The sequence below is a fragment of the Canis lupus genome, chromosome 13, assembly GCF_048164855.1.
Source record: "Canis lupus baileyi chromosome 13, mCanLup2.hap1, whole genome shotgun sequence".
Taxonomy (NCBI): domain Eukaryota; kingdom Metazoa; phylum Chordata; class Mammalia; order Carnivora; family Canidae; genus Canis; species Canis lupus.
The window spans coordinates 47141917-47168281 of record NC_132850.1 but is presented as its reverse complement, the minus strand read 5'-3'; the positions used below and the strand labels follow the sequence as shown (position 1 = coordinate 47168281).

The window sequence follows — 26365 nt, the reverse complement described above, 5'->3', positions numbered from 1 at the left end:
CTGAGCCGAAGGCAGACGTTCAACCACTGAACCACCTGGGTGCCCCTCAAGGTTTTCATCTGGACAGCTCAAAGGATGGAGCTGTCTTTAACTGAACTTTGATGGTTAACGTTATGTGTCAACTTGACTGGCCCAAGAGACACCCAGAAAGAATGCTAGTAAGATATTACTTCTGGGTATGCCTATGAGGGTATTTCCAGAAGAGATTAACATTTGAATCAGGAGGCTGAGTAAAGCAAATCTACTTGGCATCATTTATTTATAAAGGGCCTGAAAAGAACAAAAGGGTGGAGAAAGGGTGACTTCTCTGTCTTTTCCTGACTTGTGACATCCATCTTTTCCTGCCCTTGGACTTTGGTGCTCCTAGTTCTTGGGCCTTTGGACTCTGGGACTTATACCAGCAGGCTGTTCCATGGTTCGCAGCCTTTTGGCTTCAGACTGGGAGTTATACCATTGGCTCCCCTGTTTTTCTCAAGCCTTTGGACTTGAACTGAATTATATCACTGTCTTTCCTGGTTCTCCAGCTTATAGATGGCAACTCATGGGATATTTTACCTCCATAATCATATGAGCCAATTCCCATAATAAACTTCCTCTTCTTTCTATCTAGCCATCTAGCAAGCTAGCTATCATCTATCTATATATATATCCTGTTGGTTCTGTTTCTCTGGAGAACCTTGACTAATACACGAGCAGAGGAACAGTAGGGCAGTGCAGGTTAGAGAGATATGAGTAGCTTAGTTTTAGATATAGTATGTCTGTTAGCCATTCAGTTGGAGATGTCAAATAAGCACTTGGATATATATGAGTCTCTTCCTCCAGGTATCCACCTGATGCATTGTTTATTATCCAGCTCCCTCCTCTAGACTGCCAGCTCCATGAGAGCAGGAACTTTGCCTGTTCTGTTCATTGCTGTGTCCCCAATACCTAGAAGAATGGTGCAAAGCAGATGCTTAGTAAAATATACTGGAAAGGTGAATTAAGGAATGAATGAAAGCGTTAAGTGTTCAGTATAACAAAGTAGGTTGAGAATAGAATACAGTTAGGAAGTATCTGAAAGTAAAATTGCTTGCTGGGCTCTTACTAGGGAGAGGTTAGCAATAGGCATCACGTAATCAACATTTCCTATGTAGAACTATGTAAAAATGAAGAGACACTTGCAAGGCTTCTGTAAACTTTTATTTCATACTTATGGGCCACTGCCAATGCAGGGGCCTTGGCTTCTGGCTCACTTCTACAGATTTACTTGGAAAGATGTGATAAAGGCAGAAATTGGAAATAATCCTTTTATAAACCATGGCTACTTACTGGTCCATAAACAAAATGTGCATTGAAGCCTGTGTGTTATTCAGAAACCTATGGCTTTCTGAACTTGTAAAATGCATTTTTTCATATGCAGGAGACAAACTATCTTAAAAAAGAAGACAATTGTCTAAACAAAATGATGTGAACTATGGCTTAATATTATAGGTATATATCATTGTACGTGATGCACCAGTTAAGTTATGGTATTCAACTGCTAACACGTAAAGGAGCCCTGCAATTGGATCAACTGGAACCTGATATCACTTATATGTGACCATGCTAAAATATAGCCTAACAAATCAGCTTAGCTAATGTATCATTAGCAATCTTTCTGGTGAAGTCTGATAGGAAACATCAGACCTCTTGTCAGTCTCGTCAGCATATTGAGTTGAGGGACCAGGACAATATAATACTTCAACGTTTAATGACTTTTGCTCTAGCACAGGAAAAAGTACAACCCCAAATGCTGTTTTATCAGACCAACCAACCAACCAGCTAAATAAACACTATTGTTAACCCATGGCTTATCCCATTCATGCTGCCTCCCATAGTCCATTTGTAATGGTGACATGTTCACAAGAATTATGAACACAGATTAAAACTGGCTAAGGCCAGTTGTCATGATAAACAACCATTTTAGAGTGTATGCTGTGGTACGACTACAGGGCATTATTATTAGATTATATTAAGTCCATACATACCATCACACCCATGCATCTATCACACACACAGGTACATTCCATAAAGACAATTACAGAAAAATTGGCTAAAAGAAATGTACAGTTGTTTATATATATTTATACACACACAGTTAAAGGTTTTCTGCTGTACTCACAGTCTGTAAACATCTTGGAACATGCCCAGCAAAAGTCATTGTGGGCCCTTTGAAATGGAGACCGTGTGAGGAGTGGGGGTGGGAGAGGTGCTTAGAGTCATACTGGAAACCCAGAGAAGTGAAGAACTGTAAATTCATGGTGGCATTGGGAGTAATTTTATCTCACTGACATGATAAACTCAGCTGGCCACTTTGAAATTGTTTCTTATATGGAAAAGGAAATGACCAAAAAAGTCTTAACGACAGCTAACATTTTAAGAGAAATCAAAAGAATATGAAATGATATGTATATCGTATATATGTGTGTACATATATACATACATGTATTTGTACATATATATGCATATACACACATACATGTTAGTATTACCAAAAAAAATCTCAATGAAAATTTCCAAATCTAGAAAGTATTTAGTCTTTTTATACTAGGTGTGAGTTACATGTTGATACATTCCACTGAAGTCTTGGGTATAGTTGAATGATACTTACATTTAAATTTTGGTGCCTGATACTGATTTTACATAAAATATCTAACTACATTAAAAAAGATTGGGCTTGTGAAAAATAGAACTATCTGATTCAAGCATTATTTTAAAATTTAACATAAAAATATGTTCCAGATCTCTATAATGAAACACTATTACAAAAGAAAATACAGGTTCTTAAAAATTCTTTGAATGGCAGCTATTAAACTGCCACATGTGGATATGAGTATGTTCTTTAAGTTCCTGTATTTGTTGCAGCTTGAGAACTGATGTTTTAAAAATAAAAAAGTGACATGAAAAACATTAACCTAATTGCTCATGCTACCGTGTCTGGCCAATAAAAAAACATAGAAAACCTTGTCATAATCCCTAAATTTTCATGGTGACCAGTTCCCGTTGAACATTCTACAGAACTGCCATGGAAGCTGTTATGTACTGGAAGACTCTATTTTCATCCAAAACTAGTAAATATCCTTCTGATTTAATCGACCAGTCTTCTTTCCCCTACCAACTCCCACCATTTTTTAGTGCTGAATATAACATGCAGACTATGTAAATTAGATAAATTAAAGTAGTAAGATTCATTGAATTTGTGACTATAAACTGGTCCACCCTCCGATGTTTTGGAAAGAATTTTTCTGGGGTAGGGGTTGAGTCACAGGAGGACGGGAGAAAAGATTTCTGGAAACACAGTTGCTGTGTGATTTTTTTCTCCAATAGAATTTGAAGGAATATTGATTAATGTTTTTTAAGATGTCTAGTTTATACTGTCCTTATGGCTGCTCCTCTCTGTGTTGTGGTTGTTTTGTTCATGGTTCTTCCATTGTATGCTTGTTCCATTCATGGGGACCGAGGTCATCAGACTTTTGGACTGGTAACAGCAACAGCAGAGGCAAGACTGGAAGAAGGAATAGATTCTAAATAAAGGAGCCTACCAACCCATGTGGCACCTGCCAACAAAATCTGAGGACAGAATGTGAACCTGAATGGTAATCTAAAGTATGGAGCCTGAATTCTCTAGGTAGAAGTTAAACTGTCCATTCTAGTGATGAGAAATAGATGCCTTATTTCTTGTTTAATTTATTCACCAAATCAAAGTAGAAGGGAAGGCACTGTTGGCCCAAGGGAGCATGTCCTATAACTTGGGGTGGGCACGCGTGGAGAAGGGTCCAGAGGGGCCTGGCATTTCTGCAGTGTGAGCCACTATGTGGCTCTCTGCATTGGGCAGCTCCTCTGATGCTCCCAACAGCCTTAGGTGGTAGGTGCTATTTTCCTCATTTTATTAATGAGGACAGGAAGTCTTAGAGGGCAAATAAGCAAAATTGGAATTAGAATCCAGGACCCTCTAGATTCCCTCTGTTCTCCTGCATATGCTGCCTTTGAATGAAGATCAAAAGATATGTTTAATTTCTGAGAGTTTGTACCTTGATTTTCCCTTCCCCTGTAATTAATACGTAAATTAAATAAAATGATATTAACTCCAGATTATATGATGTATTAGTTATGACCGGCATTTTAGTCAACCCTTCTTTGGGCAGAATCTTTGTTAGAGCACATCATGACTTGTAAACATTATCACGTAGACTTCAAAAGGGTAACAACTATAACTTCCATACCAAGATTCATCGATTTGTAAGATTTTTTAGCTAATATACTGTCTCCTTCTAGATAGTCAGTTCCATGAGGGCAGCCACTGTGTTTTTCCTCTCTTCTCTATCCCTCATAATAATAATAGTAAACTCATACTGAGAGCTTAGTATTGTCTCAAGTGCTTAACATATATTAACCCATTGAATCCTACCTATTACATACAGTGATTGTCTGATCTTACAGATGATCAAACTGAGGAGCCTGGAGGGGTACCAACTGGACCCGGGTTAGGCAGTGAGTACAGAGCTGTGATGTAAATCAAGATTGTTTGCTTCTAGATCCTGCATCCTTGACCTCTATACTATAATTCCTATTATGTGCCGTAAATTGAAGTGAAACATCCTGGCCAAAGATAACAAAATCCAGTTAGGATTAACTCCATAATCATCCCAGGAACTGGAGAGTTGATACTTCAGGAAGAAGTACATGGAGCTTCTAAAGGACATGGGTTGGTTTAGCTGTAAGGAAGTTTGAAGAACAGAAGGAAACTGATTTTAAATGAAAATACATTATTTCAGATTGCCAGGGCTATCAGCATTTACTATCCTTGAAGAGGCTATTATTAAATATACTATTGTTTAGCAAGATCTCTTTTTAATGACACACTTTATGTTTTGTTGAGGCTGTGGTTAACGTCTAAGATAATGTGAGGCATGACCAGGTTGTATGTATTCTCTGGAGCCTGGACTCCATAGTTGAGCACTTCTTTTTAAAGCAGCGTACTAAATTAACATAGTTCTTTTTATTGAACCTCTGAATATTGTATTGTCTGAATTGGTATTGCTTTTCTGACATTTTTTCTCATAATATAGCTTTATGCTGACAATCTGACCCTCTTTCTGGGTAACAAAATATGATTTTCACTTCTCTACTAGAATTAGCCATGCTCGTTGCCTACTTAATATATTCACTTGGTTGTCCTTAAAAAATATGTGCAAAGCAGTCTTACCTGGAAACAGTTTTTAAATTTCTTGCTTACAAAGTAGAGAGCTATTGGGTTTATACATGAATTCATGGTTGCCAAGTTAATACCGATGTAATCCATGAGCAGCAAGAAACTAGAACAAAAGAAAAGTGTGGAATAATTAGAAGACAATGTTTTTAAATCTGCTAACTAGCATTTATCCCTAGAAGAAGCATTTTTCTTGCCCGGGAGCCATTTCTTATAGGTGGCAGTCAGAATTTTTTTAAAGTGCTTGTTTAAGTGGCAGTTTCACTTCTGCAGAACATTTACTGATATTCTTGCCACTTGGTTAGCTCAAACCATCATGCACAGCCTCAGGAGGGGAGCCACAAAATTACAGATAGGGCTTGTACAAACTTTAGGATCAGTCACGGGCTATGTCAGCTAAAGAAAAATAATCAACTTTGCAGTTTTTTTTTTTTAATTTTATTTATTTATGATAGTCACACAGAAAGAGAGAGAGAGAGGCAGAGACACAGGCAGAGGGAGAAGCATGCACCGGGAGCCCGACGTGGGATTCAATCCTGGGTCTCCAGGATCGCGCCTGGGCCAAAGGCAGGCGCCAAACCGCTGCACCACCCAGGGATCCCTCAACTTTGCAGTTTTAATTTTCAGGCCTAACGAGACTGTAGACTTAGATGGTTTTGTAAAAGTATTATCAGTATGACAATCAGAGAAACTCTGACTTCCTAACAAGTATACAGGACCGTACCTAAGTAATTCACATCGGTTCTTGTCCATCTCATCGTACACGGTTTTCTTCAAAATACGGCTTAAGTGAAGCGGGAACCAGCAAAGAGCAAAAATTACAACCAAGCAGAAAACTGTTTTTGCCACTTCTCGACGCTAAAGGAAAGTGAGAGGGAAAAAAGTACAGTAAGTTTAGTGTTTTTCTACCAGAGGAAAGAACTATACAAAGGAAGTTGTAGATAGCAGAGAAAGAATTACTTTATAAAGAGCCAGAGCAGCATGCCTCATGGTGCCTCCATCTCTTCACAATTTGGAGTCCAACTTTCTAATCAAGGAGTTGCTAATGATTCTTTTGGGCAGCTGCCAGGAAGGATGGTGGCCTCAAGCTGGTTATTAGGGTCAGGACAGAAGTTCGAAGTCAGGAAAATGGGAACTGGCTGTTGCTGAGCCAACACTGGGGCTGAGTGTCTGTGTGTGTGTATGTGTGTGTGTGTGTGTGTGTGTAAGGAGGAAAGGGCTAGCTAAAAGCCTCAATAATGCATAACTAGCATTAATGACAGCATGGCAGTCAAGGTGACTGAACCTAGCATAATAATGAACAAATCCACAAAGGTATTTGGAAAACAGAAGTAGAAAATAGAAGAGAAAAAGCCAATAGAATGTGTTTTCTCCATTTCTTGATGTTGAAGAAAGCTAGCATTGGGAGTTTTTTGCTTTTAAAATTCCTTTACTAATGACATGTAGCTTCCAAAGACATCTTGTTTGCAAACAGAGGGATGAGGGTAAAGCATTATCAGCAATGATGATTAGAAGAACTGGGACATGTTGACCCTGGACTGACTTCTATTTGAAGGTTTACATACTTGAGAGTTTGTGTAGGACCAGAAAAATCATAGGTTAGGAATTATCTGCAACCAGACCAGTCATTTGTGTGCATCATGCTTGACTACTACAATGCATGCATTTGAAAGCCTAACTAGGAACATAAAATGCAACTTATCTGTAACTGGGATCAGTTAATGTCAAAATAAAATTGATTGAAAACAGGATTTGGAAGGGAAATGCTGGTTCAACCCAAAGCATATAGCATTAAGTATGGGAAGCCTGCAATAAACCCACATGATTAATAGAGCCATTTAAAAAGATTTCAAGGCAGTTGTCACAAATTGCTGCTCTAGCCCAAAGGACTGGATTTTTTATTTTAATCTTTCAGAGTTATTGGGTGGGATAGCTGGGCTATGGCTTCAGAGAACATACAAGCTGAGCAATGATTGAGAAAATAAAGAGTTCCAATCTGTAGGAACAGAGGATCATTTTAAAGGGTCCTTTTGTGCTGAAAGACACTGAAAAGACAATATGACCAGAAAAAGAGAAAAGGAGGGGACTGGGGGAGAGGTGATTCCCCTTGAGTACATCCTCAAAGAGGATGATCCTTCAAAAAGTAATATTAATATGTTGCCATGGTGGTCTGGTATTTGCCTAACCAATATCTATTCTCCTGTTTTCCTATCAGTCAGATCCTTGATTTTGTTACTGCAGCAGGGGAGTTTAGGCTAATCATCTGTGCATGGCCACCTGACAGTCTGACCACTGAGATCAAGCAGAAATTGTTGTGTGAGGTTTCTGGAAAAGCTACTAAACAGTGGAGGATATTCCTCTGATGCACACACACTAATGTGTTCTATATTCTTTCCCTTTTTGCTGCCTGGAAATCTGATATAAAGGTAGAGCTGTAGCTTCTGTCTTCCAAAATTAAAGGACAAGTCAGCAAAACAGCAGAGCCCTCGCTTCTGGGTCCCTTGAGCACTGAACCAGTGACATCTGATTTTTTTTTGCTGTGAGAGAAAGAAGAAACCTCTACTTGTTTTACTCAATGTTATTTTGGGTTTTCCACTACCAGTATCCAAACACAAACCCTAACTGATCAAAGTTGTTGTCAGAATAATGAAGAGAAATTTGAGAAAACCACTCAGAAAGCAAAAAGGAGAGCCATATATATAGTTCACATAGAGCTGTATATAGTCCATATATAGTCCATATAGAGCCATATAGTCCAAGGGTGACAGGGCCTTTCCCTGTGAGCTTAGGTCCCCACAGCCCCAATGGAAGGCCATCCAGCCAGGCTTGCTCTCCTGCTGTTAGAATCTGTTACAGCTTCGGGTATGACACTAGGCAATGCCTCATAGGATGAAGACTTCGGTTTTAATCTCCATTTCGATAATCAACTGTATAGGGACGCCTGTCCTGTCTATAAGACAGGGTGCTTGGAAGAATCAAATAAGCAGATGATATGCTCTTCAGAGACAAAAAATGCAATGTAAATGTGAAGCAGCATCCTGTTATTATTGCAACCAGTCCCTATTTAATTATTTTCAGAGCAGGTAACTTTTATAGCTTAAACAGGCTCAATCATGGTACTAATGAAAAATTCAACACTGAAAAACATTAGTTTTATTTTTTGCAAATCTATTCTGACTAATTACCTCCCCTGTAGGAGAGGCAATAATTGCTTGATATATTTCACATCTGGAGCACTTGAAACATTCATGCCTGGACAAAGTCATACTAAATTTTCTCAATATGATTTTTCAGTTAAATTTTAATAAAAGATAATAGCTACGATTTGTATGGCATGTTAGATTTTACAAAGTACACATATGCACTTAATTCCTTTATTTCTGTGGTAATATCAATTCATATACTATTATGCCCAATTTACAGATAAGAAGCTGAAGCTCAGAAAAATTAGTACAGTATCTGAAAGGAGTCATGATGAAGAATGGTGCTTGTGTATGGCAACTGTATAGGGCAGATTTATAGGTGCCATCAACAACTCATTAACTTTTGGTGTGGTTGTGTGTTCTTATATACTCTGCTGAGACTGAGAACTTACCTGTAGTTCTAGTTTTACTCTTTGAATTAATATATGTCAAATATTTTCTGGGTACTTACTATGAGTTGGGCTCTAGGCACTAGAGGCACTGTACATGCATTAAGTAATTGCCTTGATGTATTATTTTATACATTTAATTTTGTAAGACTTAAAATTGAACCAATATTTGTACAGAAAGATGCAGGCATTATTATAGACGTTTTATGAAGAACTAGAGGTTCAGAGAGATTAAGCAATTTGCCCAACATCACAGAGCCAGCACGTATAAGTGTAAAGATTTTTCCTCTAAAGCCATGGGTGTATCTGTTCTGTTTGCTACCTGGGAGGGGGGTGTGGGAACCAAGATCAGCTTCCTACTGATATGTACAATTTTGGGACTCTCCAAAATTTGACCTCTTTTTCTGTAGTCAATCCCATTTCCTATCATAAGTCTTACCTTAGATGTTTCTCTAATGAGTTTGATCTCTTTTTCCCACTCCCCAAATGCATGGTGCCTATGCCATGTCCTAACTGGACTCTTGTCCACCTGAAATGCCCTGTCTTCTTCCCCATCAAACCCATTTATCCTTTAGAACAGTTCAGTCTCTCTGACAAGTGTCTCTGTGACTTTGTGTTACATTTTCCTTGGTTTTCCAAGACATAGGCTACTGTTACCATACCCTGTGATTCTGTTTTCCAATTGTTTCATGTTCGTATTTTATTTGCACAGCAAGACTGCAAAGCCTGCTTGGGGAGAAAGTCATATGCCTCCTTGTATTATGGCACAGTTCCAAGCCCAATTCAATTCACAGACACACAAACACACATGTTTAATATACTCTTGGCAAACTAAGAGAATAGTTGATCTCTATTTAGCCCTGCCTCCAGGGCCACCTGTTATACAAGCAGGCTCTCCATATTCATAAAATAAATTTCTAATATTATAACTATAAAGAAAACGGTTATAAGACACTATTTTTAGTTTTATTTTTATTTTTAGGAAACCACAGTAAATCTGCCAAACCCAGTATTTAATATGGGCTTTCTGTTGTCTGGGACAAATCAGTCATGGCCAAATTTTCACGATCTTACTAGATTTACCTGTTTAAGGTGTTCACTGAGTGCAATTCTCAAGCTGCCATTTCTTCTATTTAACATCTCACAGGTCATAAGGGTATAGAAGATTGCAGTGCACACCAAAGGCATACAGAAATAGAACCCAAAGAGCCACCAGTCCTTTACATCTTGGTAAAACTGTAGGTGAAGAAAAGGGAGAGAAAAGAGGGGCATTATATCTAAATTTACTGGGCAGTGCCTCTTGTACCTTCAAAATCTTCATGCTTGCGGGTCTGTTTCTATGTTCACGCTCTCTGATTGTGGCAAAGGGCTTGTGGGTGATGCTCAATACTCAGTTAATCTGGAAGCTCCAAAAATTATCCTGGATTTGTAAAAGCACCCAAAGACATTGCACTTAAAAATAAATTATCCCGACAAAGATACTTTTTATAAACCAAAGCTGGTTTTAATTATACAATGGGAGAGCCCTAATCAAGAAAAAGAATTCCCTTCTAAAACTCATAAAGCAGGATTTTGAGATACACAGAATATGTATTTATCTTTTCTTATTGATGAGCCTCAAAATTTTGCTAGTGCCTGGTTTCCTTTGGACTCTTGTGGTTAAGCGTACTTTCTGTGAATTTTGTTTGGCAATAGCGAAGGTTATGAATGGCTTATCTGTGTAGCTTTGGTAACTGGGAGTTAACCCTTTGCCTGGTATGCCTGCTATGTGACCTCACACCCAGCCAGTTTGAGCCATCAATAACCATGCCCTTTCTCACTCTTTGAATACTTACCACCTGGAAACTATTGAAGCAGAGTATCTTATCTGCAGGCATAGTTAGCATTATCTCCCTGTGGGCAGGATTTGTAAATAGGAGGATTATTCAGTTTTATGTCTTTTTAAAGGAGAAAATTTAGTGCCCTATAAAAATGGAAATTATATCTACATTCTTCCTCCTGCTAAATTAATCACCAACTTAGAAATGCTTTCCTTATGCTTTTTCTCCAGATTGTTTATTTACGAAGGATAATGCAGTCTCCTGTATCATCTCAGTTCCCACAGTAAAAAATAATCATGCTGCTCTGTGAAAAACTGGACAGTTGCTGAATATAGAAAGAGGCCCAGTAGGCTACATTTGTAACATGTCTATTAAAATAATCTATAAATGGTTCCTGAAGAAAAAAAGTTCTAGGCAGAGGTTCTTAACTGCTCTTATGCCATGGATCCCTTTGGATGTCTGGACTGTAATCCTTCCTGTGAATAACACTTCTCTATGCATAAGATAAAATAAGATTACAGTGGTAACCAATTACATTGAAACACAGCTATTGAAATATTAAAAAGAAAATTCTGATATGGTAATATAGGTGTTTATTAACAAATTAAATTAAAAATTTAATGGAGGTTCTAATAACCATCATAAGTTGAAACAATGATAAGCATAAATGATATTTCAAGATTATCCGATTTTTGTGATATGAAAGTGCCTATTATTTCTATTAGTGGAAACAAAATGGTCCTGTTAAATATGATTGTGCTTTGTTGCCTACATTCATAATAGGAGGAAATGATAAATTTCAGTCAGAAGTTAGTGAAAATAAATATGTAATTTCTTTTCCATTTAAGTTCATAGACCCCTGAATTCTATTCGAAGGTTAGTGCAGACTACTAAGGGAGTTGGTTTACTCAGATGTGTTCATATAAATTTCCCCCTCTCCGCATCACACTATAGAAAGATTTTAGTACTGAAGTCAAAAACTAAAAACCAAAAAACAGACAAAAACCCAACTCTTTAAGTGCACACAAACACTCCTTTGAGCACTCCCTTCACTTGTACCCCTGTCTTCCAGATGCACTGCTGACCTGGTGTGAATGCCCCAGAAGCAGCTGCAGAGGGCCTGGAAGCTGACCCCCGAGGGGTCTGGCGGGAGTCCCCTGCCCCCTCCATGGCAGAGGCCTGTAGAGAAAGGGGTCACACATTTCTTTTGAACTAATGTCATCAGCCAGGGTATGGAGGGACCGCCCTCTCGTCTAAAGCTAGAGCAAAGCTGAGGAGGAAAGAATGGAACACAAACTGGGGAATAAAATGAGGGAAAAAAAAGAACAGGAGGAGAAAAAGAATCTTAAAATTTCTGACTTGAAATTGAGTATAGAAAGTGATCAGTTTAAACTCACATCTTTTACTGAAACCGCCCACAGTAGCCAGCCAGCCTTTGCTTGCCCGCTCTATAAGGGACACTCAGCTTGCCAAAGAGCCCATTTCAGTTCATCTAGTTTGAATGATTAGTAAGCTCCTTTCCATATTGAGCCTCTTCTCTCCAACACTTCATTTAGTCAGGAGTATCCAGATTGATTATTCTCACTGTCCAAATTCTAATAATCTCCTATTATCTACTTTGTTTTTTCACTATGGAGATTGACTTAATAAAAAGGTCAGTAGATAAACAGAATACCTTAATTTTAACATTGCCAGTGTGGCAGTTTTCATGAGCACTTTAAATTTTATTTTATTTTATTTTTTTAAAAGATTTTATTTATTTATTCATGAGATAGAAAGAGAGAGAGAGAGAGAGAGAGAGGCAGAGACACAGGCAGAGGGAGACGCAGGCTCCATGCAGGAAGCCCGATGTGGGACTCGACCCCATGACTCCAGGATCACGCCCTGAGCTGAAGGCAGATGCGCTTAACTGCTAAGCCACCAAGCCACCCAGGCATCCCAGCACTTTAAATTTTAAAATACGAATTTCCAAATAGGAAAACTGGTCAAATGTAAAAACACTAATTTTGTGAATTTTCCAAGTTAGGAAAACATACCTGAAAATGTCTGTAAATGATTAAATGTGGAATCTGAGCTGCATGAAACCTACATCAAAGCACTAAATTATGCTGATTTGAGAAGTAGTTATCCATTTGGTTTTTCTCCTCAGTCCACATTTGACTAGTTTGGCAAAGGAAATATGCATTTTCAACATGTTTTCCAATACACTTAGTTATATAATTAAACTTTACAGAGAAACATTAAGGTGATCAGGTGTATTAAACAATAACTGATTTTTTTAAATTTATTCATAGAGACAGAGAGAGGGAGAGAGAGAGAGAGAGAGAGAGAGCAGGCACCATGCAGAGAGCCTGACGTGGGACTGGATCCAGGGTCTCCTGGATCATGCCCTGGACTGCAGGCAGCGCTAAACTGCTGTGCCACCGGGGCTGCCCAAACAATAGCTGATTTTGTTAAACTAAAACACCTTTAAAAAGTTCTGCAAATTTATATTATTTGTATATTACATGTAGAATTTGTACTACTATAAGTACATGTAATTATGGCTTCCTACTTAAAGTCAATAAATCTATCTTCTAAAAAATGTGAGCAATGTGCATTTCACCAAGTAACATAAAATACATTTCAGCATACCTGCCGGATGGACATTGTTGTGCTGTTTTTTTAATTTATTTATTTATTTATTTATTTATTTATTTATTTATTTATTTATTTATTTAAATTTAATTTTATTTAAAAAATTTTTTTAAAGATTTTATTTATTTATTCACGATAGACATAAAGAGAGAGAGAGAGAAAGAGAGAGAGAGAGAGAGAGAGAGAGAGGCAGAGACACAGGCAGAGGGAGAAGCAGGCTCCATGCCAGGAGCCCGACATGTGACTCGATCCTGGGACTCCAGGATTGTGCCCTGGGCCAAAGGCAGGCGCCAAACTGCTGAGCCACCCAGGGATCCCCTGTATTATTTATTATAAAAACAAATAGCACATCTATCTTTTTTTCTGAGTAAGTTTGTTTCAGTATATGTGCTATTGAAGTGAACACTGAGTAGCTTGTTTCAGATTCTGAGTTGTTTGATGTAGAACAACAATTGTGTCTACAATTGTGCTATAAAAGTGAAAAATAGTTTTCTTTTTTTTAAGATGTTATCTATTTATCCATAAGAGACAAACAGAGAGACGCAGAGACAGGCAGGGGGAGAAGCAGGCTTTCTGCAGGTAGTGTGATGCAGAACTCGATCCTGGGACCCTGGGATGACAACCTGAGCCAGAGGCAGATGCCGAACCACTGAACCACCCAGTGGGGTCTTGTTTTATTCAAGAAGCTAAACTCTCCTGTAACATGTACTTTTCATGCAGCTAAAGATTACATGCCTGAAAAAAAAAAAAAAAGATTACATGCCTGAATTAAGAGGAGTAAACCCCATTGGGCATTGTCGAAATATCAAGTCTTGGTGATGGTAAAGTATAAATGAAGACCTCCTCTTCCCGCCATTTAATTCCCTTTATACTTTCCGTACCTCCATGAATTTTGATGTGGCATTGAGCATACAGGTTTTGTGCTGTTCACCCTTATATTCAAAGGGCACCATGACGAAACCGATAGCTTCAGGGATGGCCAGGATAAAAGAAAGAATCCAGATGGAGACTATCTCAATAGCAGTGATCAAGGGAATCCCAATTCCCTGGACACGACTCCAGGAGGCAACTGCTCTGTACCTGAAAAAAAAAAAAAAAAAAAAAAAAAGGATTGTGGTGGTGGAACACAGCCATTAGGAAATTTAAAATTTATTTCAATTGAAGAAATTAGAAATGCTGGGAAGATCTTCCCCTTGGGCAGTGGCAAATCATTGGCTTTTTAGGAACTTTCTTTGAGTTCTGATATGAAAAATAAGTGGAACCGTTAAGAATTCTACCCCTTTGAGAATCAGTTGCCCAGCAGGCCTAAGTTTGGATCTTCAATTGGAGTTCAGCAAAATCTGGTGACAGTTTATAATGTAGTAGAATCAGAGAGATTTGCTCATGTTTTTTTTTTTTTTTTTAAGCTGGGGGAAAAAAACTGAATGATTGAAAGAGTAGTGAAAGCTTCTGTTACTTGTTAAAGTAATATCTTATTCTTCCTTTATATATTCAAAAAGAAACTTGAGGGAAGTAGATGGGGGATGGGCTAGATGGGTGATGGGTATTAAGAAGGGCACTTTTTGTGATGAGCACTGGATGTTGTATGTAAGTGATGAACCACTGAGTTCTACTCCAGAAACAACATTGCACTGTATGTACGTTAACTAACTAGAATTTAAATAAAAAAAAAGAAAACTTGAAACATTATCTATGAGGTGGATCTAGATATCTTTAACTGTATAGTAACCATTGGTAACCCATCATCTTCTCTTTTTTTTCTACTCTCACTGTATACCTGGCAGAGTGGGCTTATACCAGGTGACAGTTTTAGTAGGTAAATATTTCTGGTAAATATCAAAGAATGACTATATCTCTTCCATTATGGTCCTGTGCTAGAATAGATAAAATGGAGTTAAAGATACTTTGATTCCTAATCTTTGGGGTTTACAACCTAATAGAAAAGAACAGTTTATACAAAAATATAAAACATAAATGTAACAGAACAATTAGGTCAATCAAAAAACAAACTGGTTTAACAAATTGTTTATTTTTTACTTCAATATTTTTTTTGTGATAATAATCACATTTTGATGTTAAGTCTAAGTAAAGTTTGGTTTCAGAAATTCTGCTTTGACCTGATGTTATGGTCTGGTGCTAACTACTTTTAGATCTACTATTAAGATGGGACCTGTGACGTGGTATGGTATTTTTGTGGCTTCATTCTTGGAATGTTTTTTGCTGTTGTAATGGAAAGGAAACATTCTCCTTTTATAGCTTTCATTAGATAGTGCCAGAAGAAGACTGTAAAATAGACCAAGGTAGTGGGGAAAGGTGCACATGGGTTTGTAGGATGTGTGACTTAGTGTCAAAGATTTGTCAGGACAAAGCCAGGACAAGCTGTCCCTATCACTTCTATTTAGTGTTCGGTCTCAGTAAACCTATTAAAACACAAGTCTTAGGAATTATGCTACCTTGTTCTTCACTATAGGTTAGAACCTATAGTTTTGGTATGCATGATGATGCCACAGGGCATAGATATAGCATGATTTGCTGGAGAAATGTATTTTGCAAAAGATTTTGAGGGTAAATAAGATTGTTGTACAATAGAATCTTTTTTTTTTTTTACAATAAGAATCTTTAAAAAGAGTCCAGATGAGTTCAGAATAGAATAAAATACAGCTATGCAAACAGACCAAGAAAATCCTCTCACACTATAGCCAAGGTTGCATTTGCAGATTTATGGTTATTTCCAGTGGGATAAAGATTGCTATTTATTTTGCTTTTCATTTCTGTTTACTTTTCTTTGTTGCCTTATTAGAATGGCAGCCTGATGTCCAGTAAAAGCTAAAAGGAATGGAGACAGGATGTCTATATCCTGAGGCTGTCAATGAATTATATCTATTTCTTTTCCCTCTTCTCTTAGATCAACTATTAGGAAAGGTGATTTAAATAAAATGCTTTATCTCCTAAGGAAGTAAGAAAGCCAGATTTCTTAGGAAGGACTGGAATAGAAGGTGGTTTGAGTAAGAAAATGTGGTCAACATGTTCTTATAATGAATACATTCACAGAGCAGCTTCATTTTACAATGTGCCACGAGTTCCCAGAATACCACACATCTATAATCTAATGTAAATTCAACATTTCTAAATAAATAGAAGTGATTTTTAGTGTGTTGTATAGCAAACCCATATGACCGAGAATTATATTATTTTTCATTTGTAAGCACATTGATTTTGATAACATTTCCATGAGATGAGACAACAACCAAAAGAGCAATTAGAAACAATCATTTGTGGTGATGGAGGTGGGGAAATGTATGGAAAATAAGAAATACTGGAATGTTCCAAAAATGATTTCTATTTCGAACATTATGATACAACATACATATATGCAAATATGTTATCCTTACTAGGTGTGATTAGAAACATCCTTCAATGGAGTTGGTGTATACATATGACATCCTCACTTGCCATAGAAATTCTGCAAGTGCAGAATCAACCACTAACAACTGATATTCCAGAAATGATGTCTCCTTTTTGAAATGCCTTCTTCACTTGGCTTCTACTACATTCTCCTGGATTTTCTTCAGCTGATAAGACTGGCCACTCCATCTCATCTCCTTGGCTGGATCCTGCTCAAGTCTCAAACTCTTAGCGTTGGATTCCTTCCTAGTCTTTGGATCTCTTTTCCATTCTATTGACACAGTTTCTTTTAGTGATCCATCCAGTCCATGGCTTCAATATCATTTAAAATTTCTATATACTGATAATTAATTCCCAAATTTGTAACTCTAGTCTCAAACCTCATCTCTAGTTCCAGACTTGTCTATTCAACTGCTTAACTGAGATGGCCACTTGATATCCAGTAGGCATTGGGACTCACCCAAGGCAGACTCCTGGTCCTCTTCCATGACCCCCTCTATCCTACCGTCTCTCCTGTCTTTACCATCTCAGACCCAGAATTTGAAGTTAGCTTTCACTCCTCTTTTTCTCTTCATTACCACAAATCCAATTCTTTAGCAAACCCTGTAACTTCTTCCTTTCACCATACATCCAAATGCAGCCACCTCTCACCATCTCTCCTGTGACCCTCCCACCTGGATTATTATAGTAGCTTCCGAACTGGTCTCCCTGCATCCACGTTGTCCTACTGTACTCTACCCTAAACACAGCAGCCAGAGTGAGCCTGTTAGCTCGTTAAGTCCATCATGTCATCCCTCTGTTCAAATATCTCAGTGGCTTCCCACCCCAGTGAGGATGCCTGCTGGTGTCCTCAGAGCTGCTTCCTCGTCTCCTTCTTTGTTCAGTTATATCTTTCCACAGGGTCTTCCCTGAATGTGCTGTTTGAAATTGCTAGAATCCCCTCCACTCTTACTTTGACCTGCTCACTCCAATTTATTTTTCTCCATAGTACTTACTACCATGTGACCAATAGAATATTTTATTTGTTCTGTTTATTGCCTATGTCCACCCTTTCTTTACAATGGAAGCTCCATGAGGGCAGATGTTTTACATGTTGGTCATAATACATAGAACAATAGGTGCCAAATCAGTATCTGTTGAAGTAAGTGTCTCTGCTTCCTGGCCCTGCATCATTCAAGCATTATCTTATAGTTCAAGCTATCCCTGACTAGGCAACAGATAAAAAGCTAATACTTTTAGAATCCTGGCATCAAATAATTAAAAAACCACGAGGGATCCTTGGGTGGCTCTTTCTCCCCTTCATGTTCTACTAGTTGGGAGCCTGATGATTGGAGTCGTACTATATCCTCCAGTCTCCTGTGAATGTGGGGAGCCTGGACCAGGGCTCTGTTGTGCCAGCTCCCAGGGGAGTCTTTTCCCATGACATCACCTTGTACCCTGTCATGTGATATGCCAAAATAAAAGTATAAATTACATGTTTTATTTATGTAAAGATGTTTGTTACTGTATGTGTCTATAAATAGATTTTTATATGTTTTCAAGGCCAAAGACATTTAATGCATGTTCTTGAACTTCTGAGGTATGGTCTAGGATGGGGTCACTAAATTTTAAACTATTTATTACTGAATGTGCTTTAAAACAACATAAAATAAAACAAATTCAAAAGATACTACTTCAACAAAGTTTATTTTTATTTCTTCTTCACCCATTTCTATTCTCATAAGCATAATCTAGGTATATTACAATCATATCAATTACAATTTTAATTTTAGTTTTATCCAGTTTTCATTGTAAAAAATGCCCCTAGGGGCACCTGGGTGGCAGTCGGTTAAACATCTGACTCTTGATTTTGGCTCAGATCATGATCTCAGAGTTCTGGGATCCAGCCCCATGTCAGCTCCATGCTCAGCAGGGAGTCTGCTTGAGATTCTTTCCCTCCCTCTTTGTCCCTCCCCCTGCTTATGCTCTCTCCTTCTCAAATAAATAAATAAATCCTTTAAAAAAATGCCCTTATGCTTCTACAGAAGCATGGCATTTATTAACTTAATAGCTACACAATATAACTGGATATTGATATAGTTAACTTAAGTATTTCTCCTAAATTCACATCAATTCTAGGGTTTCAAGGATGTGAATAACACATCTATAAATATGTTTGTACACATAATTTTTTTCTTTTTTTGAATGATTTTCCTAGATTAATTATCTTGAGTGGGATTATCGAATCAAGAGAACAAAAAGGTAACTGAAGTACTTTAAAAAAGTTTCTATCAAGTGTCTACCAATACTTGCCTACATTGGAATTTATTATTTTTCCTTCACTTATGCCATTTCCATTAAGCAAAGCTGCTTGTATCCTTACCTATGCACATTTTTAACTAACAGCAGGTGCAATCATTTATAATGTTTGTTTATGTCTTTTATGTGATAGACAAACCAACTGCCATACAGAGGTTTGGAGGCAAAATGTCAGCAGGAAGAATTTTACAGAGAAAGCAGGCATGGTGGATTGAAAGACAGTAGTGAGTTCTTTCACATTTCTTCAACTGAGTCTTTCAATTGGGCTGGCCTGTGACTACTTGGACCGACTCAGTAGAGCTGGAAAGATGCTTTATGGGTTTCAGTCCTGGCCTCTGAGCAGAGCAGCAGCTCCACCCTGGAGCCTTACGCCTGCCTCAGACAACATGTTGAGAGGTGCTAGACTCCAGAAGAGGGAGTTAGGCTCCGCAGAGCTCAGACTTACCACTGTTCTTGCCAATGGGATAGTCATGTGTCTTGGTCTCAAGAGCCAAGCTTAGCCACAAGCTGAAATCCACCAAAATACCCACTCGAAGTGACAAGCTGCAGAAGAATTGCCCAAATTCCTACCCTACCATATGGTAAGATAATAAAATGGTGGTTGTTTTAAGTTTTGGGGTAGATTGGTATCAAAGAAAAATAAGGTAGCGAAATTAACCAGTCGCTTGATCTTGTCAATGGAATTAAGATAAAAGAACAGGTAACTATGTGCAATGGAGCACAGGCCCCAAATGAGATCCCGAGTTGCCTTACAGTCAGGGTTTGGCTTTGTCTCTGTCCTGTCCCTGGGTTCTCTGTTCTGGCTCCGCTATTCTTTCATGTCTTCCTTATTGTCATGCAGCAAAAGGAAATCCTAACACTGGGAGAATAAGGAGAAACCAAGTCTGACTCTAAAAATGAAGTTTTCCAGAAAACCACTGTCATGTCTCTGGATTTAGGATAAACCTTTGAGAACATCGTAGAGACCACTGAGCAATTATTTGAAATGCTGGGATGAACTGATACTGGCTTTTGAGTCTGAGGCTTATCAAACAAAACTGTCTTTTTAATGGGTCTCTGCAACTTTTCCAGGTATCTGATTATACATCATTGCTGGAGCAGTTGTTAAAAGAGTTTTATCTTTTTACAGCCTCCTTCCCCAGGCAGTTTTTAACTACAAGTTAGATCTGTACTCAGACCTTTTTTTTACTGGTCTGACCCCGTCATTTTCCACTTTAAACATGACAGTTAACTTTACAAAGAACAGCACTGAATTCCCCTCCCATTCTGCCCCTTCTTTTTTTTTCCCCCCCAAGAAAACCTAAAGTAACGTGAAGTGTGTCACTTATGGCATGCAAAAATAAGTATTTTAATTGTTGGTAATAGCGGGTTATTCTTATTTTATTGGGAAAAATTTATTTATGTTAGAAGTGTATTGCTTTAGCATTAAAAAAAATTTCACTGATAAAGCTGAAATTTCACTGAATAGGGATCAAAATTGTTTATAAATTTCCTCAGTCTTTTCTGAAATTCCTGTTTTATCATTTTCTTTCTTAAAGATTTTATTTATTTGAGAGAGAGAGAGAGAGAGAGAGAGAACACACGGAGGGGCAGAGGGAGAGTGAGAAGCAGACTCTCCTCGGAGCAGGGAGCCTGATGCAGGGCTCCATCCCAGGACCCTGGGATCATGACCTGAGCAGAAGGTAGATGCTTAACTGACTGAGCCACCCAGGTGCCCTGTTTTACTTTTTCCTTAAGTGATGATGCCGAGTCAAAAATCAGTAAAAGTTAGATTTGAGGAGGAATCAGTGAGAAGATAGAGCAGAGGCAAGTCCATAGTTGATTTAACAATGAAAGCTCCTTTTTTCCAGGACAGTCATGGGCATCCTATTACTCTCTTGTTAACCTTATTCAGATTAAAAGCTGAAATGGGACAGTTAGATTTTTTGTTTCATTTTTCAGTATTCCATATTCATTGAATAACCAATAAAGTAATAAAGAAATTATATAGAACTTGGATATATAGTTTCTCTCAAAAGTAACAACTCTGAAATGAGAGATAATTATATTTAAAATATATTTTAAAAAAATCATGGGAACTCTTCCTGAACCGTATTGATTCATCCAGCTCAGAAGAGGAAGGCAGGGATTCCCAAACTGCAATTGTTTAGTAACAGGCTCCAATTTCCCTCTTGTTTATTTTTATTTTTTTAAAGACTGGATTTTCTAAAATAAATAAGTAAATAAATAAAGAGGGATTGTCTTATTTTTAGTAGAATATAATGCAACCAAACCAAGACTCAAAGCAAATGGTATCTTATCTTCTGGAGTTAAGTGTTAATGATTCACTCTCTAGTGTGAAAGCTTTTGAAATAGAACTATGTCAAAATAGATTCCCTACATTCAGGTCCCAAAGTTTAGAGTCAGCACCAACTGAAATGTAAAAATAACAGAGAATGGACCCAGGCAACAAAGAATGTTGAATTTATTACCAAGGAAAACCTTCTGAATTAAGGCAAATTTTTGTGGGAGTAGAATTTTAAAATGGCTCATCATCTTGATCTAAAACTGAGCCCAAGTCTTAATGAAATAGACACTTGATGCCATTTTTTCCTTTTTCAAAGGAAGAACATTTCATCAAATATATAACTGATAAATCATGATTGAACATTTAGTTTGTTTTTCTCCATGCATGAGACAGGAGTGGGGAGTGGTGGTGAGGTGAGGTGAACATACACCTGACGTGGGAACCTATGACCAAATCCCTCCATCCCTTCCACGCCCAACCCACTCCATGACAGGTAGAGTTTCTACTGTGGAGAAATTGTGCAAAATGGTTCATTGAGATTCCTCCAAGGATGAAAGAGAGGGCAGAGGGTTTTGACAATTTAGATTATTTAGGAATCCCTAAATAGGTAGCCTAAATACCCTCATTATGTATTTCCTTCTCCCTTGTCCTCAGGTTGGTATCTTCACAAGTGTGAAGACTCCTAAGGGACAATAGCCAGGCCTAATTCTTAACATCTGTCCATCATCCCCTTCCTGCCTGAACCCCTGTGAAACTAAATTATGAATTATATTTCTCAATCTAGGGATAATTTATTATGAAGTATGTTACTAAGGAATAGGTGCCTTAAAATTTTTTTTGGCAAATAATTTAGTACATAGACTTCTATAAAATATTAAAAGGGACCACCATACCCAGGCCACATAATACGATTCACAAAATATATTCTGAATTTTGTAACAAGAAAATATATCACAAGGATGACAATTTGCCTACATTGCTTACCAAACCAAGCAAATTCTTTCTTCTCTCTTTTTAAAGCATTTATTTATTTATTTTTATTGGGGTATAATTGACGCAAAACATTATATTAGTTTCAGGTGTACAACACAATGATTCAGTATTTGTGTATGTTGTGAAATGATCACCAAAATAATCATTAATATCCCTTACCACACATGGTTACAGAATTGTGTGTGTGATGAGGACTTTGGAGATTTACTTCCTTAGCAATTTTGAAATATGTATTACAGTATTAACTAGAGTCATCATGCTGTACAACACATCCCATGACATTTATTTTAAAACTGGTAGTTTGTACCTTTTGACCTCCCCCACAGCCATTTTGCCCCCACCACCCTGCCTTTTGGCAACCACTAATCTGTATCTATGAGCTTGTTTTTTGCTTTGTTTTGCTTGTTTTGTTATTTAGATTCTACATATAAATGAGATCATAAGTATTTGTCTTTCTCTGTCTCACTTACTTAACATATGTCCTCAAAGACCATCCATGTTGTCACAAATGGCAAGATCCATTCTTTCTTACACCTGAATAATATTCCATTGTTTATATATACCACATCTTCTCTATCCATTCATCCATGGATAGACACTTGAGTTTTTTCCACATTTTGGCTATTATGAATAATGTGGCAATAAACATAGGGCTGCATGTATCTTTTCAAATTAGTGTCTTCATTTTCTTTGGATAAATACCCAGAAGTGGAATGATTAGATCATATGGTAAATCTATTTTTAACTTTTTTGAGGAACTTCCTACTGTTTTCCACAGTGGCTACACCAGTTTGCATTCCCACCAACACTGCACAGGGTTCCTTTTTTTCTGCATCCTCGCCAATACCTGTTGTCTCTTGTCTTTTTGATACTAACCATCCTGACAGGTGTGAGGTGTTATTTCATCATGGTTTTGATTTGCATTTCCTGATGATGAGTTCTTTCTTCTCTTTTGGGTTCTCTTTTTATCAATGCCTCTCAGGGAATTATACTTGAATGTCTTAAAAATATTTTATTATTTATAGGGAACAAGAATTGTCCTAGTCTCATTCTGTTTCTCATTCTTTTTTGTCATATCCTGATCTTACTTGGCTTATGGCTTTTGGCTGGATGTTTCCTCAGAGGTGTAATATTCTTTTAGGATGCTGGGTTCCTCTTTCCCAGAGCTTATTATCATCCTGGTTTTTAAAGCCTTTGGGCAAAGTTTAATTTTTTAATAAAGTGGTATTTTCTCAAATATGATGGTGTTATTGTAAAGGCAACAAAAGGGATAAGGGTAACTCTGGGCTGGGCATGTACATGTATTTCTCCATGTACACGAGCTTTTGTGTTCATGTTTATGTGCCTGTATATGCCTGAGCTTTAGAGCTCCTGTCCATAGAAAATTAGTCTTGCTATGGAACACAGCTCATAGGAATAAGCTGCATAAATGAGAAAAATAAAATCTATAAAACGGCATAGAGTGAATAAGGAAAATGGTTAGTAGCTTAAAAAGGAAACATACTTTCAGAGTTTTTTTTTTTTCTACTCATAGGAGAACATTTTAAACACCCATCACCCCATCCCTAGATATAACTACTACTAATATTGGTCATGTTTCCTTCAAGGAATTTTATATTCATATACCTACACATGTCAACTATATTTAACCTCCTGATCCACTGGCCTAATATGGGGCAATAAAATTGCTGTATTTTCCTGTAAATAATCTTGTAAAGCACCTCTTTGTGCATGAAGTCTCTGTTCAAATTTTGGATTGTTTTCCTAGAATCAATCCTAAAAATTGTCATTATTGGGTCAGAAGGCAAAAAGCATTTGTAGCATTTTATCTTCCTGAAGGGCTGTTTAAATCTCTACTCCCACCAGATATTGAGAAACATGTTCTTAATTAGAATTTCTTTGATTATATGAACATCCTTCATACGTTAATTAGTCATTTAAATGTCTTCTTTGGTATTTTTATATTCATGCTCTTTTTATATGGAAGTCTTATGATTTTAATTATTATTTGTATGGCCTCTTTAATTACCAAGAATGTTAACATGTTGTAGCTTTTGTAACAGGTATTTGCTGCAAATATTTCCCCCAGCTTCTTACTTTATTTGTTTTTTTAAATTTATGAATGTTTGATCTTCATGTTTTAAAATATTATGTCCTGAAACCCTTTTATAATTATATTCAGAATTTCTATCATCTTTTTGAAGGATCACTTTTTAAGTGATCAAAGAGATATTAGTCTGTTTTCTTCTATATGGCTTGAGTTTTTACATGCTGGAGAATAGTGGTTTACAAGGCAGACCACTTACAATTGATTACTGGCTCCGACATTTGGTTGCCAAGTGGCCTTGGTTATCCTCTTCCAACCTTGGCTCCCTCATCTGTAAAGCGAGGGTCATTACAGTACCATCACAAGGTGGTGTCATAAGGACTAAGGACAATAACTTCTGTAAAATATTTTTAACAGGGCTCAGTACATACTAAGACTCAATGAGTGGTAATTATTATAAATATTATTATTGATACATAGTAAATGAAAAGACTTTAACATGCTTTTTTCCCCAGATGGCTAAATGGCACTATTTATTGATGATCTTTCCTTTTCCCGTTGTAGTCAAAGTGACGTGCCTATATTACATTCTCATATACTATAACACCTGTTTTTGGCTTTCCCATTTATTTCTCAGTATATTTATATGTATGTGCCATATATATATATATTTTTTTTTCTTTAGATGAGGGAGAGGGAACAGAGAGAGGGGCAGAGGGAGAGAGAAACCCAAGCAGGCTCCATGCACAGCGCAGAGCCCAGTGCAAGGCTCCACCCCATGAGATCATGACCTGAGCTGAAATCCAGAGTCAGGCACGTAACTGACTGAGCCACCCAGGTACCCCTGTGCCATACTGTTTAAAATACTATAGCTTTATAATATTTAACACTATTATATAGAAAGAGTATGCATTTAGGAAACATATTTTTTTAACTATCATAATTATTTAATTTATTTTCCCCACATGGATTTTAGAGTTATAATTAAAAATTTAATTGGATATTGTAATAAGAATACATAGCTACATCTCTAAATATACAACTTGATAAATACAGGAAAAATTTTACACATGGGACGCCTGGGTGGCTCAGTGGTATAGCGCCTACCTTTGGCCCAGGGAGAGATCCCAGGTCCTGGGATTGAGTCCCACATCGGGCTCCCTGCATGGAGCCTGCTTCTTCCTCTGCCTGTGTCTCTGCCTCTCACTCTGTGTCTCTCACGAATAAATAATAAAATCTTTAAAAAAAAGTGTCTAAAAAATTTTTACACATTATTAGTAATGTCACAGACATAATTTAAATGCTTTTTTTTTTTTTTAGATACTACAACACTTGAGTACATTTCCAAGATGAAATGGTGTTATTGGGATGCTGGGAATAAGAAGAGTAGAGTGAGAATTCATTAGTGAATAAAATTCAGATTATAAATGCTTACTCAGTTTTTTAGGACATGGCCACAAGTAACATAGTCTATTATTTCATCAAATGGAAATGATACAGTGGCCACTTACACTAAGTAAATGTGTTAAAACAGCAGCCCTCACTGTCTGATATGATGCAGAAGAAAAGTATACAGACCGCAGATTTTCCTTGGAACTACCGAGTATCCTACTACTGAGGGGGAAATGCTCTCCGATCTTTGTGTTTACCACTGCAGTGGCAGCATTTTTGTCAATGGCATCACTACATTTTAAACTGCTAAAGAAAGTTTTTGTGTGTTGTCATTTCAGCAATACACTTTTTTTTTTGCAATACACTTATTTTTAATAACACTGCTAAACATTTTGTTTTATGCTTCAGTTACTACAGGCATACATTCATGACAAGGATGCCATTATAATTTTCACCTACTAATGGAATGAATAGTTTTATGCTTTAACAATAACAATTTGGCCCCCAAATTATTTGCAGATGATAAATAACAGAATGTCTGTAAAGACTTCAATGTTCTTTAAGAAAGGGAGTCTTTTATTTCTATGATGATGGGACTCAGGTGTTTTGACAGAATGATTGCCAGAGTGTGAGAGAGAAAAGGGAAACCTCTTCCAAAGGGTAGTAA

The 26365-nt window shown here is 37.3% G+C and overlaps 1 protein-coding gene and 1 long non-coding RNA gene across 3 annotated transcripts in view; one reads left to right on the top strand and one right to left on the bottom strand.

Annotated features, from left to right (window-relative positions):
- The window catches only part of LOC140603057 (uncharacterized), a 55310-nt gene that overhangs the window by 4714 nt on the left and 24231 nt on the right, over positions 1-26365 (top strand). Inside the window, exon 1 of one of the 2 annotated variants that reach the window (XR_012006111.1) lies at positions 15735-25144. The exons of the other annotated variant lie outside the window; for it this stretch is intronic. This is a non-coding gene — a long non-coding RNA (uncharacterized lncRNA). Of the gene's footprint in view, positions 1-15734; positions 25145-26365 lie in introns of those variants that run through there. 2 annotated transcript variants of the gene reach the window in all.
- The window catches only part of EDNRA (endothelin receptor type A), a 56510-nt gene continuing 31306 nt past the window's right edge, over positions 1162-26365 (bottom strand). Inside the window, exons 4-8 of the mRNA XM_072773539.1 lie at positions 14158-14356; positions 9903-10055; positions 5952-6085; positions 5225-5333; positions 1162-3523 (exon numbers count right to left, since the gene is read on the bottom strand). Coding sequence (XP_072629640.1) covers positions 3383-3523; positions 5225-5333; positions 5952-6085; positions 9903-10055; positions 14158-14356 — 736 coding nt within the window. The 3' untranslated portion in view covers positions 1162-3382. The remainder of the gene's footprint in view (positions 3524-5224; positions 5334-5951; positions 6086-9902; positions 10056-14157; positions 14357-26365) is intronic.